The 15,688-nt window shown below is 37.4% G+C and overlaps 1 protein-coding gene across 4 annotated transcripts in view; it reads left to right on the forward strand.

Moving 5' to 3' along the window:
* DSCAM (DS cell adhesion molecule) overlaps positions 1 to 15,688 on the forward strand; it is an 829,709-nt gene that overhangs the window by 567,808 nt on the left and 246,213 nt on the right. For 2 of the 4 annotated variants that reach the window (XM_056825955.1, XM_007493072.2), the window contains one exon: positions 7,757 to 7,924. The exons of the other annotated variants lie outside the window; for them this stretch is intronic. In XM_056825955.1, coding sequence (XP_056681933.1) covers positions 7,757 to 7,924 — 168 coding nt within the window. The remainder of the gene's footprint in view (positions 1 to 7,756; positions 7,925 to 15,688) is intronic. 4 annotated transcript variants of the gene reach the window in all.

The following is a 15,688-nucleotide window of genomic DNA, read 5'->3' on the forward strand; positions in this document are numbered from 1 at the left end:
ATTACAAAGATATGCTATAACTTACTCAGCAATTCTGCAGTTGATAGTTATTCTCTCCCTTTCCAATTCTTTGCCCTGACCAAAAAAAAAAAATGAGCTGCTCCAAATATTTTTGTATATATAGTATGATGGTGAACCTTTGGCACGAATGCCAAAGATGGGACACAGAGTGCTCTCTGTGGACACATGGCACCCCCCCCCCCAGCTTGTTATTAGTAAGACAGAGGGATTCAAGCAGATGTGCTCCTCTCCTCTTCTCCTCTGTGCTTGATGACATGTTTTCACATTCCCTCTCCTCTGCCCAGCAGCCCAATGGGAGTGTACTGGGAGTGCTCACAAGCAGCAGACCTGGAGGGAAACAGAGTGCTCAGGCCACTCCCCTCCACCTTTCTACACTTGCTAAGGACACTCCTTCACCAGCCTCTCCACCCAGTAGTCCAATGGGAGAGCTTTCTCCCTCCCCTGTATGGTGTAAGGGCATGCCTGGCCCTCAGTGCGGGGAGGGGCACAGCATACAGTCTCTTGGGGTGGGGGGTGTGCATGGCACTTGGTCTGGGGTTGAGGTTGGGGCAGAGTCCAGCATTCTGTCTTAGAAGTTTGACCAACACCGGTATAGGTCCTTCCCATTTTTGCTTTTTATCTCTGTAATACAAACCTAATTATGGTATTCTGGGGTCAGAGGCAAATGCTGTTTTATAGCCCTTTGGGCATTGGTCCAAATTGCTCTCCAGAATGGTTGACTCTGTTCACAACTCCCCAGCAGTGCATTAGTGTCTCAATTTTCCCATATTCCTTCCAAGTTTTTACATTTTCCTTCTCTTTCATAATAGTCAGACAGCAAAGTTAGTGATGCTCAGTTGGAGTTGTTTTAATTTGCATTTCTCTAATTAATAGTGATTTAGAACACTTTTTCCATTACTAGTCAGCTTTACTCACTTTTACAACTGACTGTTCATATTTTTTATGATTTATCAAATGGGAAATGATTTATATTCTTATATATTTGGCATATTTCTCTGTTTATTTGAGAAATTAGTCCTTTATTGGGGGGACTTGTCAAAAAATTTCGCCATTATGATTACTATGTATTCCTCTCCATCCTATTCCTTCCCCACTCCATTTATCCTTTTGTCTCTATGTTCATTTCTGTCCATCCTCAAAAGTGTTTAGTTTCAGGTCACCACATTCCCCAATTTGCTTTCTTTTATACCAGCTCCCCTTCTTCTCCTAATTTTCTGTAGGGTAAGACAGGTTGTTATATCCAATTAAGTGTATATGTTTTTTCCTCTTTGAGGCAATTCAGATGCAAGTAACATTTAAACACTCCCCTCCCGACCTCCCCATATTACCTTCCAGCATAAAAGCTCTTTGATGCCTCCTCAGTGTCAGATCATTTACCCCATCCTACTTCTCTTTTCGCCTTCTCCCAATGCATTCCTCATTCTCACTCCTTAATTTTATTTTAGATCTCATCCCAGCATATTCAGTTCAAACCCTTGAATGCTCTCTACTTCTAAGTGCTCTAATAATGATGAGGTTCTTAGACGTTAACAAACATCATCTTCCCACGTTTCTCTTTCCCATTTCCATGTTTATGCTTCTCTTGAGTCTTGTATTTGAGAGTCAAATTGTTCATTCAGCTCTGAGAGTTTTATTGGAAATTTTTGTAAGTTGCCTATTTCATTGATTTCCATTTTGTCCACTGAAGGGTTATCCTCACTTTTGGTGAGGAAGTGCTGATATTTTGAAGTTCTAGCTCCTTTGCCCTTGGGAATATCATATTCCAGGCCTTCTTATCCTTTAATGTAGAACATGCTAAATCTAATGTTATTCTGCTGTGGCTCCATGAGATATAATTGGTTCCTTTTGAGCTGCTTAGTGCATTTTCTCTTTGACTTGGAAGTTTTGCTTTTGAAGAGGATCTTCTCTTCAGAAGATTTCTGTGCCATTTCTACCATTTGGCCTATTCTGGGTTTTTTTTTTGGGGGGGGAGGGGTTTGATGTATTATTTTCCTCAGTATTTTTTATGTGCAGCAATAGTGTCTTTGTTGTCTTCTCCTGAGTTTGCATTTTAGTCCTCCCTGACTCCGGAGTAACTTTCAATATTGAGGAAGTTTGGGGGGGGGGATGTTTGCTCGTTTCCCAATATTTTTCTTTTCTTTTAGTTTAAAACTGCTAAAGTTGGGTTCTGTTCTGGTGGCAAAGGGAGTGCTTTTCCAACCTCCAGGTTCTTTGTGCAGCTGTCTTCACATCTAATTCTTGGGATCTATAAGTTTTCAGTTCCTCCATGCTCATGACATAAGAAGAGCTGTGTTTACTTCTTCCCAGCATTTGTGCTGGTCTTTGCATGACCATAAATACTATTTTCCATGTCAGAACTGTGATCAGCACCCCATGCTCCCTTGTAGCCACATGTAGTCCTGTGTTCTACTGCTCCTCTTCACTCTGAGAATGAGACTCAGAACTGCATTTTGAATCTGGATATGAGCAATGCAATAAGAGTTTTTGCCCATAGCAGCCAAGGGATCCCTATAATCTCCTTCTGAGCAATTGGCCCACCCCACTTTCCATCTGTGGCTGAGAGCTCAGAGAGCCATTGCCACTGATTCAGCAGCCCCCAAAGCATGTTATCCCAGGGGGGCCTAGATTAGCTGACTGCTCTGTGCTTCACTTCCCCTCCACCCCTGGTGGCTTCCCAAGTTGTTTTAGGCTGAAAGATTGTTCTGTGGGTTATTCTGCTCTAGAATTCATTTTGAAGCATTATATCATAGTTGGTAGAGATCAGATGGGTCTATGTACCTTCTCTGCCATCTTGGTTAGCTCTGCCCCATCATTTTCTTTCATTGTCAGTAGAGGTTTCTGAGGAAATGTGGGTTTAGCTAAAACTTTTCACATTGCTGGCTTAACTGGAAACCTGTTTCCAGTTCTTCAAGCTATCCTGGGATGTTCTATTATCAGTAGTGAGCACATAGATGTGTTTCATCACAGCTGGTGGGAAAGATGTAATAGGTAAGCGAGCACAAAAAGGAAAGATGTCATTGTTTTGCTACAAATAACATGGGCATTTACAGAGTATTTTCTCAAAGCGCTTTAATATTTTTCATACTTAATTTAGTCCTAAATTTGTCATTGTAAAGTGTTTGTCTCACTTCTGCTAATAGAGAAACTGAGTCATATTTAGTTATGTTTCTCATTCTTAGGTCACCATCAAGTTAAAAGCCTTCTCTCTCAGAATCAATACTGAGGGATAAGGACTAGGTAATGGGGATTAAGTAACTAACATAGGCTCACACATCTAGATTGTTTCAGAGGTCAATTTTGAACCCAGAACCTCCCATCTCTAGGCCTGGTTTTTAATTCACTGAGCCACCTAGCTGCCCCCCTCAAATTAATTTTTCAAAGCATTGGTCTTATTCGTAGGCTAAATAGCTAATTACCTATGATACAGAGGTGTCAAACTAGTTGCCCACAGCCTGCAATGGCCAGGAAAAATTCCTAAGTGCAGCCCAAATCATATTAAAATGTAACTGGGAAATGTTTAAGAAAAAAAATGAAAATACACTATAACATAAATAATAAAATCTATGGTTTTCTAACTAAGTATGTGGATAGAGGGCTTTATTTTCTATTTGAGTTTGAAGACTAGTGCAAGGTGTCTTGGCAGGGATGGTAGAAAGAATTCACTTCAAATATCTTCCCACTTATCTGTTGGCATAATGAAAACTCATTATGAGATATCCCTTCCTTTGGTGAAGAATCGGGTTAAGAATATGGGTTTTATTTGTACATTTGTGCTGTTTAGTATAAGATTACCTTCTATCCTAAAAACTAATAATTGATCCATCCAATTAGACTACTTAAAAAGAAGCAAGTAGAAATGATTTAGCACAAATTCAGAAAGTTTTCACCATCTAAGGTTCATAGATAATAATCAAGAGTTGGGGATGTTTGACTATGAAACCAATCATGCAAATCACTTCCAGAATCTATTACTAATACTAATATGCCCACTATATAGTTGTTAGGCAGAAATTGGAATTACCCATTTTATTTTAGAATTAGAAGGAAAGCATTGTCTGATTTTCCGGGAAATGGTTCTTTTTGTGGGAATAATTCAAGATAAAAACCAGCATTTCCAGTATGACTATAGGTGTCAGCTTCCTAGTATCCTTAGCCAATTCCAGTGAGGTGGGAGTAGAAGAAAAAGTATAAAGCTGGTGAGTCACTTTAACCATAGATTTCAGCAAAAACTGGGCAGTCATATAGAACTTAGACCCTTTGACATAGCAAGGGAGTTCGGTACTGATTTTGTTACGTAGGAAACTCATAGAAGCTCTCAGTGCCTCGGGCAACTTGAAGACCAAAAGTTAGAAGTTCCCCAAAAGCTAAACCTCGATGTCACCAGCCCTTCACCCTAAAAGATAAAACGTGTATTATCCTTAATGGCCCAAGGATGAAGAGCAGGGATGCTATCAAGTAAACCTATAAGTCTGAGAACCCGAACTCTGTAGGGAGATGTGCTATTTTTCTTGGCAGTGAGTTAGAAGTCTTCCCTAATAACTAGGCAACCCTCTAAAGACAATCCCATTGACATCAGTAAATATATTGTGAGGACTTTATAAGCAGTATTATAAAATGATAGAATATTTGATGTGGGAAGGACCCTGGAGATGATCTCCGCAATGGGGGACTGGCCATTTATGAAAATATGCATTGTGCCTCTGATGAAATTTCTCAAGTGAAATGGTCTGGGAAGCGTGTTTCTAGAAGTGTCATGTTGACATATAGAAGAAGTGCCTTGTAGAGACTTTGGAGCATCCACAGACATTCTGTAACTGGTTCGAATCCATTTGTCACATGATGAAAGGGAGTATCTTTGAATGACTAAGACTGCAAAACCAGAACTGGGTGAAGGGGGTTGGGGGGGAGCGGGGAGGTGAAATAGACATCCAAAAGGCACAAGTTAGCCTTATTCCTTCTTTTCAGTTGCTTTCCTTATGGTTTGATTTCTTCCAATTTGTCTGTGTTCTGGTAAGAGAAGAGAGATAACGTTATAGGACTACGCATAGATCTCAGTTCTTTCCCTTGGTGGTGTTCTTTGGTGTGAGGTTAACGAGATTAATCTGGACGCTGTGACCTTGGGAGTTTTGAAAACTAAGGAGAACAAATCATTAGAAGTCCAGGAATCTGCGTTTTAAGTCCTCACAGGATTTTGTAGTCAGCCTCGTATCGATGCCTTAAAAAGTGAGAGGTGAACTTTAGGATGGTAAAGGAGAAGATTGTGCTACTGGCAAATAATGCAAATGCTATATTTTGATGTGAACTTGATAGGCTCAAGCCAAGTGAAATTGGAACCCCGGCATCCTTAACCCAATTTCTATATATGCCTTGAGTCCCAGAAAGTTCACTTCAAGATACAGTTTTGGAATCAGTGTCCAATAAGTCCTCATCCTTTCTGAAAGTCACTCCTCACTTCTCAAGACTTCAAAACTCTAAAGGTTATAGTTTCCAGAATAATTTACTTCATTTTCTAAATGTAAAAACAAACACTTAGAAAAGGAACTGAGATCAATATTCAAAGGCCACATGTCAACCTCAGATGGGGAGAAACTGCTCCCCATCCAAGGCCAGCATCTGGCATTACAGTATTGTCTCTCCTCTCTTACCAGAATGCAGACAGACTGGAAGATGTCAAACCACAAGGAGGGCAGATGAAGAGAAAGGGACAAGGACAACTAGTGCCTTTTGATTGCCCCCCTCCCCCAGTTTTGACTCTGTAACTGCAGCCAAAGAGGCTCTTCTTCATCATGGGGTAAGTGGACTTAAACCAGTTACAGAATATATATGTATATACATACATATATACATACATATTTACATAATTCTTCAAAATCTCCTCAAGGCTCTTCCATTACATGTAACCATGGCTCTCTTGGAAGCCGTCTCCTTGGCTTCTTCCACAAGGTGTATTTCATCAGTGGCACTCTGTACATACTCATAAATACCAGACACAGTGGGCAGTTCCCTGTAATATTGAGTTGAATATCCTCAGTTTATTAATGAGAAAAGAGGCTCAAAAAATCACAAGATATACCCAAGGTCTCACAGGATATTTCCTGTCAAATTGGTTAAGTGGCTTGATAGGTGAGTTATAAAATGAAAATAAGATCCAATCCCTGTTCCTAATCTACATTCCAATCAGAGGATATGGTATGTACACAAATATATCAAAGTTCTATTTGAGGTTAGAATGGGAAGGCATATTACTGAGTGGAGACACCAAGAAAGATTTACTGAAAGAGTTGGCATCAGATTTGAGTTTATGAATTCATCAGACTGAACGTGTTGGGATGGGATGGCATTCCCAATGGTCTTTCCATTGCATCATCATCTAATGTAACAGTGAGGGCTGGGAGTTTGAAAATAAGGAGTTGGGATCATTTCTCTTATCTCTCCCCAGACCATATCTCTGACAACACACTTTACAAATCCATTGCTGGGTAAAAATGAAGAGCAAAAGAGGAGGGGGGCAAAGAGGAAAGGATGAGAGGAAGGCATTTGTATTCATGCAGAAGGGGTGGAGAATAATGCAGTCAGAAGAAGAATTAAAATCTTAAACTACCTCATCAGAACTACCTCAAATGCTGGGTATTGTAACAAATTAGAGTATCACTGGATACGTATGAAATGAACGGTGAACAAAATATGGTTGCAAATACTCTATCTTGAACTATATTCGAGAGTCTGTGATCTATGTCTTCTCTGGTAATAACCACATCAAACTCTTTGAGGGCAAAGGTTGCTTCATATTTGTCTTTGTGTTTCCAGTAGCAAATGATCCTAATTTATAATAGATAGTGAATATTTAATTAATTAATAGATTCATTGGACTCAATGGAATTTTACTTAAGAGGAATAAGGAAAATAGCTATCGTTTATTTAATAATTTATGTAATGATTTAGAGTTTGCAAGCACTTCACAAGCATGATCTAATTCCATCCTCACAACAATCTTGATAGTAGGTGATAATCTAGTAGGTGCTATTTCCTCACTGTACAGTTAATAAAACAGAGGCAAATAGGGTCAAAGTGACTGGCCAGAGGTACATATCTGGGCATGTGTATGAGCTCGGTTTGAAACTCAGATCTTCCTAATTCCAAGTCCAGTGCTCTATTTCCTTCCCTGACTCTGTATGTGAGGACTGAAAGATAACTGGACAGTGAAGTATTCTTGTACTTTCTTTTGGTCTCCTCTTAGCAGATACCTCCTTTTAATTCTTCTTCAGTTGGGAAAAAAAGGTTGTGGTGTTCAAAGACTCAGCCGAAACAGGATTTTTTTCGCACTATAACTGTTTTTAACATTCCAGTTGATTCTTAAAAACTTCCTTGGGGCCCTTTTAAAATGTATTTATTTGTTTGACTATTTCTTTACTTATTTGTTTTACTCTCCTTGCCTCAGTTTCCCTGACTTCTAGTTGTTCACCATTATTGGGAAAACTCATCATGTACTGTGTTCCCTCAAACATTCCTCTCGGAATACTATTAAATTGGCAGTCCTTCATTTGCCAAAGCATGATCCATGGGTGTGGTGTTACTTCTTTTCTGACATCCAACTTTACCGAATAACTTAAAATATTTTGCATTTGAGAAATCACTTTGATATGTAATAAAAATCATACTTATAAATATTGTAAAGGCAGGGAAAAAACTCAAGTCTCTATCTCTTCTTTTTTGAAAAAAAACCAAAACCCCAAAGACTCCTGGGATTCTGCTCAGAGAACCAAAGATGTTTCCCCTCAACTGAACTCGGCCACCATCATTGATATCCATCCTTCCTCCACCTACAGTATCCGCATGTATGCCAAAAACCGAATTGGCAAGAGTGAAGCCAGCAATGAGCTCACCATTACAGCTGATGAAGCAGGTACAGTCTGGCTTTTTTCTTGTTTAAAATCAAGGCATCATTCCAGCTATTTCTGTGGACTTGAAAATTCCACTTACACAAAAATCTGTTTCTTTCCATGACTGAGCCAACATGTTTGGGATACAAATTTTCAGATAAGAACTGCATCTTTGCAAGTGGGCTTTTTGGTGCCTTTGATGAATGTATGTTTCTATATCTACCAAGAAAAGAATATATTTTGATTCTTTGGACTGATTAGATGCATTCGTGTATTTTATATGCTAATTTCAAGTGGAGAATTAGTTTTAAATTAGTGCATTATTGTTGTTATTGCCATTTGTTTTGTAGTTCTTTGGGGTACCTCCAGCTCTTTGTGAACCCTTTTGGAGTTTTCTTGACAAAGATACTGGTGTGGTTTGCCATTTCCTTCTTCAACTCATTGAAAGATAAGAAACTGAAGTAAACAGGGTAAAGTGACTTGTTCAGGATCACATAGCTAGCAAGTGTGAGGCTTCCTGAATTCAGATCCAGCACACTGTCACAACAATCTGCTCAGGCCATTTATTCTGAACCAACACTTTTTTTTAAATTTTCAAAACTATTTATTTTGTTTTTACGTGGACTTACCTCTCTCCCACTGTCCCTTCAATTGAAACAGAATAAAATGAAAAATAAAAAACTATAGTCTAGCAAAACAAATTCCCACAATGGTCATTAAAATTTTTTTTTTCACTTTCCTTTTTTAGATCCATCACTTCTCTGGTAGGAGGAAGATAGTATGATTTATTTTCCCTCCTCTGAAGTTTTTACCCTTGTATTTTTTAGAGTTCTAAGGTTGTTCATAATTATTTTTCTTTACAATTGTTCTGTTACTTTTGCTCACTTCAATATGATAGAAATTGGTCTCCTCAGTTTCTTTTGAAACTATACATTTCATAATTTATTATGGCACAAAAATGTAAAATGTCCATTAAATTAATACACCATCATATATTTTACATTTCCCTTACAGAAGGATACCTCTTTAGTTTCCAGTTCCTAGATTCTATGAAAATAGCTACTATGAATTTTTTGGGCATAGAGGCCCTTTCCTTTTTTTCTTTGATTGCTTTGGGTTTATGATGAGAGCAAGGAGGCATGGGAGGAAAGGAAAGAAGGAAGGGAGGAAGGAAGGAAGGAAGGAAGGAAGGAAGGAAGGAAGGAAGGAAGGAAGGAAGGAAGGAAGGAAGGAAGGAAGGAAGGAAGGAAGGAAGGAAAGAAGGAAGGAAGGAAGGAAGGAAGGAAGGAAGGAAGGAAGGAAGGAAGGAAAGAAGGAAGGAAGGAAGGAAGGAAGGAAGGAAGGAAGGAAGGAGGATGAAGAAAGAAAAGTGACTTGAATGACAGACAGTCTAATAAATTTGAATTAGTTACTACTATATCTTGGATAGCAAACCTTGATAAGAGAAATTTGTTATAAGACTTTTCCCCCTCCATTTATGTTTCCCTTCTAATTTTAACTGTACTAGTTTTGTTTGCATAAAATCTTTTTTAACATTACATTAAAATTTTGGGTTATTTCCCGTGAACTTTTTTAATTACTTCATGAACTCTTCCTCAATCCATAAATCTGAAATGTAATTTTCTACTTTTCTCCCCTAATTTGCTCATGGTGTCATGTCCTGAATTCATTTCTGGTTTATTTTGATATGTAAGAAATGTGGATCTATACTTAATATATGCCAAACTCATTTCCAGTTTTCCCAGCAGTTTCTGTTCAAGAATGAGTCTTTAGCATGAAATGATGTCTTTGCTGACCTCCTTAATTTGCAACTGAAAAAACTGAGTGCATATTGGAGAAGTAGCTTGCCCAAGTTTACACAATTGGAAAGTGGTTTAGTTAGGACTTAGAACCCAGGTGTCCTGAATCTCTGTTAAGTACTTCATTCATTATATTGTGTTATCTCCCACTTAGCTCACATATCCAGGGCCATATATAATTTTTTTCAGGACTATCAGAGATCAAATAGGAGATGAGGAACAACTTAGTATATTTTATTTTTCTCTTGCATAATTTATTTCATGGGATCTCAATCAGTCGGAGAAGTCTTGCTGCTTTTATTGCATGTAACTACTATAGTTCTCAACTAAGTGACAAATAGGATGATAGAATTGTGAGTGGTTAGGAGTAAGAAAGGGCAGTTTAGATCATTTTGAGTAGGACAGTATATTTGCATGATATTTATAAAATCCCTTAAACACTAAAAACTAGGTCAAAGGATATAATGTAAAACCAAAAGTAATTAATACAATCTGAACATATGAACATATTGAAATACATGATTACAGGATAGCTCTAGATTTGGACTCCTATTCAGCATCTTTCCCCCATGTTACCTTGACTTTTTCCAAAGAATACTCAACCTCTTTCTGACCAAATTGCAAAATGATCATTATAACCATTACTTAAAATTTCTTTTTCTTATATCCAAATGATTTGGTGAAAATTAGTAAAGTAGGAATTTTAAAAGTTCTCTGAATTCCTTAGTGGGACCTTGCCAAGATGGAACTTGAGTTAGAAGACTTTTGTTTGTATTCCAGTTTTGACACTTAGCCGCTGTGTGATGATGGGGCTCATCACTTAATATCACTGAACCACAATATCCTCAACTACAAAAAAGGCACATTAATGCATATGGTACCTATCTCAGAATTGTTGTGAGGCTCATAGATAATTTGTATAAAATGCGTTCCAAACATCAACGCAATTGTTGTTAAGTGCCAGATAAATAAATGTCCACATTATACATGCATTTGCTGAATTTGAACTTGTTTTATCACCTTCAAATAATCATTTTGAATAAAGTCTTTGATCCTTAAGCATGTTGAATATTTTTTTAAAATAAGTTTTCTGGGGATATTATCTATTAACAATTAAAGATTATTCAATTGCAATTTTTTAAATGCCACCTTCCGTCCAATCCCAGATGTTTTCTACACAGTGACTGAATTTGTGCTGTGACCTATGGCTGCTTACTAAACTTGCTGTTACTAAATGCTGATAATGCTTGATTCCCTTTCTTTTTGACCTCAGCATCAGATTGCTGTTGCTATGGCAATATTTCTTATTCCAGGCAAGAAGGCAGGTGAACAACCTTTCTGTTCTATATCTGATCATTCAAATCATTGGCATTCTTGGACTCTTGCCAGATTGCCAACTGGCATCACATTCATTGACTATGCCTGGGAATGCCTTTTGTTTTGGAGATCAGTACTTGCTATTGTCAATATTACACAATCTCTCCTGCCATTCAACTTCTGCTTACTTAACCTATCAAGTTGTAAGCATAAGTAAAACTTTTAAAACAAACATGGGCTCACACAATATTGCTTTTGCTTTGATGGGTGACTCACCCATTGAATGAAATGAAATTAAACCAGTCCCTTGGTTGCAGTGTTTATTAAGCACTGGTTTTAGTGCCAAGGACTCAAAAAAGGATAAAAAACATCATCCTTGCCCTCTAGAAGCTCATTCTAATGGGGAGATCACAAGCAAATAACTATGTACATATACAAAATATTTCTCATCTAAATTGAAGGTAATCTCAGAGAGAAGGCCCAGGAGAGAGGCCTCCTCTTTTTTTTTTTTTTTAAATAAAACCCTTACCTTCTGTCTTGGAGTCAATACTGTGTATTGGCTCCAAGGCAGAAGAGTGGTAAGGGCTAGGCAATGGGGGTCAAGTGACTTGCCCAGGGTCATACAGCTAGGAAGTGGCTGAGGCCGGATTTGAACCTAGGACCTCCCGTCTCTAGGCCTGGTTCTCAATCCACTGAGCTACCCAGCTGCCCCCAAGGCCTCCTCTTAAAGAGGAAATTTCAACTAAACTTAGAAGAAAGCCAAAGAAGCTAGGAGAAAGAAGTGAGGCAGCAGAGAATTTCAGGTCTAGGAGACAAATTATGAAAAGGTAGCAAATAGAGAAGGAATATCACATTCAAAGAACAGTAGGTAGGTGAATGGAGCTGTATCATAGACTATGTGGAAGAAAGAAAACACAAGACTGGAAAGGTAGGGATTGATGAGATTGTAAAGGCCTTTAGCTACAAAATGAAACATCTTCTATTTCATCCTGGAGGTGGTAGGAAGCCATTGAAATCTGAGTTAGGGATGCATGTACATGATGACTGTATGGTACATGTAAGAATGATATTGTGTAGGTAGAAATTGCAAGATGAGACAACAGATAAGGGATGGGTATGGGGTAAATGTCATGATGACCTTGAGGTTGAAAGCCTGGGTGACTGGGATGATAGTGGTGCCTTTGACAATAATAGGAATGTTTGGAAGAGGGGTTTTTAGAGAAAAGATACTGAGTTTCATGCTTGAGCTGTCCTATCAAATTCAAGATTGCTATTGGTGACTGCCTCCTGCCTAGAATTCAGGAAAGAGACAGTGGAATGACACATTTGTGTGATGTGAAATGAGAAAGAAAATAGGAAACCCTCAGTAAAATACACAACTTTGTGTGTGTGTGTGTGTGTGTGTGTGTGTGTGTGTGTGTGTGTGTACTTGAAGTGTAAGATGAGATCCTCATCTGAGAAGATGTGGGAAGGAGGACTACGGGAAGCTTGAGAAGGGTTGAAAGCATTTAGAATAGTCACTGTATTGAGTGGACAAGCCAATAAATTATAAAGGCATAAAAGATTGTCTTGCCTCAATAAAGACCCAGTTAAGAAATTATGTAGCCTACATTTGTGGTGAGCTTAGTACATCTTTGTGATCAAGAAGCATGTGATAAGATTAAAGAAGATGGGAAAAGACTATGATCAGATGAAGGGATTCTGGAGTTCATGAATGTAAAGTTTGAAAACTTGATGAGAGCAATATCAAAGTTATGGTCATCCCCATATACATGCATACATATATGTGTGTGCATATTGATATGTAGGTACATATATGTGTGTCTATATATGTGTGTATGCATATCATATAGATATAGATATAAAATGGCCAATGAACTCTGGATTCAGTAACAAATTTGAAAAACATGAACCTCTGCTTAGTAATGAGTGAGAGCCTGGAAATCACAATAGGGAGTAAGGAGCACTCAGGGGGCATGATTAAAGCGAGTTCTGGAAAATGTACATTGGAATAATTATCATAGGAGAGACTTACATCTCAGTGAGTGACAGAAAATGAAAGGACCAAGAAAGGAAAAGATATAAGGGAAAAAAAGGTTGTCCATTGTGGAGATGTTTTTAAAAAACATACTGTCAGGATCTAAGGGATGAAGGGAGAGTTAAAGTGGATGAGTATAAGGAAGGTAGTTAGGGATGAGAAATTAGACTTCTGCCTCAGAACCTGGACTTAAGATATTAAAGAATGTATTGACCACATTAAAATTATAAATCATTAATAATAAGAAAAATTAAAATGAAACAGTTCTGAAATCTCATCTCAGTTCCTTAAAAGTGGCAAACATAAAAATAAAAGACAGAGAGACTCATCAACCTTGCTGGGCCTGGGGAAATACACTGAGGAACTGTTGATATAGTGATCCAACTTCACAGCTTAGTTTAATTTGTAATAATCCAAGAAAGTGACTAAACTGTACATACTTTTGGTACTAAAAAAGGGAAGGCAGCTCAGAAGAGAATAGCAATGCCAAAACAAAATATTTTGAACCCTAAAGGGTCAAAGGATAAAAGGAAGTCAAGCCTAAAATGAACTCCTGGAACAACTCCAAAGTAAGATTTTAAAAAATCTAAAAAAAGAAACTTGGAAGAAAAATTAGGAAAGAAAATGATGGAAAAAATCAGCAGTTTGGAGCAAAAATTCACAAAGAAATCTCTAAAAATGGAAATATGAAACCTCAAACAGGAAAATAACTTTCTAAAACAGAAAGTGCAAAGCCTCAAAGAAAAAAAAATGGCTTCCTAAAATTTAGAAATGGACAAATGGAAGCTAACAACTCCATAATACAGCAGGAAAAAATAAAACAAATTCCAAAAAAAAAAAGGAATAAAATCTGAAATATCTCACAGGCAAAGCAACTGAGCAGGAGAGATCCAGAGAATCAACCTAACAATCACTGGATTACCTGAAAACTATGATTAAAAAAATCCAAAGAGCAAAATAGCAAGAAATAAGACATAACTTCCTCAATGCTGTCTAAGAAGAAGGAGGAAAAGAAATTATTCACCGATCACCAGCTAAAAGAAATTCCAAAATTAGCAATTCCAGAATTATTATAGCCAAATTTAACAATTCCCAGGTCAAGGAAAATATACTGCAAAGGTCCAGAAAAAAATTCAAATATTGTGGAGCCCCAGCCAGAATTACATAGGGACTAGCAATTTCTACATTAAAAGACCAGAAGCATGAAATATGATTTTCTGCAAAGCAAAGGATCTATGACTACAACAAAGATCACCTGGTACCCAGCAAAAATTGAGCATAATAAAAGGGAAGGCATACACACTTAATGAAATAGATGACTTCCAGGAGCCCTTGACAAAAAGACCAGAGATGAAAAGAATATTCAGTGATCAAATTTAACACTTAAAAGAAGCATAAAAAGATAAAAAGAAAATAAAAAATTCAAGAAACTCATTGAGGTTAAACTGATCATATTCTTACATAGGAAAGGGTTAACTAAGACACTTAAAGATATTTATGATATAAAAGTTGCTGTATAACTACATGAATACCTATATTACTTAGGAAGATACTTAAGAACTTTATCACTGCTAGAGCAGTGAATAAGACTACAAATAGAGCAGGAAGTGAGTTGAATATGATGGGATGATATCCAAAAAAAAAGCAAACAAAAATCAAGTGATAAGAAAGAGAAATACACTGGGAAAAGAGAAAAGGAGAGAAATTGAGTGGTTCATTATCTCAAATGAGGAGACTCAAGAATCAATACAATGGAGGAGAAGATTGGGGATGTCAGGTAATGCTTAAACCTTACTCTCATCAGAATTGACACAAAGTAGGAATAATATTCACATGCAGTTAATTAAATAAATTCTTCTTACCATATAGAGAATAAGGAGAGGGCAAATAAGAAAAAAGTATAGAACAAAATGTAAGGTGAACTCTGGGAGGCAATAGTATTTGTGAACAAGTAAAGGCTGAAAGGAGAGGAAGAGAAGTATAAACAAAGATAAAATAAGATGGCAGTAAACATAGTAAGCAATCATAACTGTGAAGGTGAAAGGGATGAACTCATCCATAAAATGGAAGAGGATAGCAGAGTGTATTAAAAGCTAGAATCCTCTACAAGAAACACACTTAAAGCAAGGAGACACACAGAGGCTAAAGGTAAAAGGCTGGAACAGAATCTACTATACTTAAGCCAAAGTTAAAAAAGCAGAGGTAGCCATTATAATCTCAGATTGATTACAAAAGGATACTATTATGTCATAAGAAATGAAAAACATGATGATTACCAAAGAAAAATTGGAAAGCCTTATTTTAAATGTTGCAAAGTGAAGTGGGCAGAACCAGGAGAACATTGTACACAGTAATAGAAATAAAGTATGATGATCAACATGGAATGACTTAACTATTATCAGCAAGGCAATTACACACACACACACACACACACACACACACACACACACACACACACACACAGATTGTCCACTGTCATATAGAAAGAACTGACAAAATCTGAATGCAGATTGAAGTGCTTTATTATTCCCTTTGTTTCACCCATGAATTTTTCTCTATTGCAAGCAATATGTCTTCTTTCACAACATGATGAACATGATATTATGTATTGTATAATAACACATGTACAACCT

The sequence above is a fragment of the Monodelphis domestica genome, chromosome 4 (genome assembly GCF_027887165.1).
Source record: "Monodelphis domestica isolate mMonDom1 chromosome 4, mMonDom1.pri, whole genome shotgun sequence".
NCBI lineage: Eukaryota > Metazoa > Chordata > Mammalia > Didelphimorphia > Didelphidae > Monodelphis > Monodelphis domestica.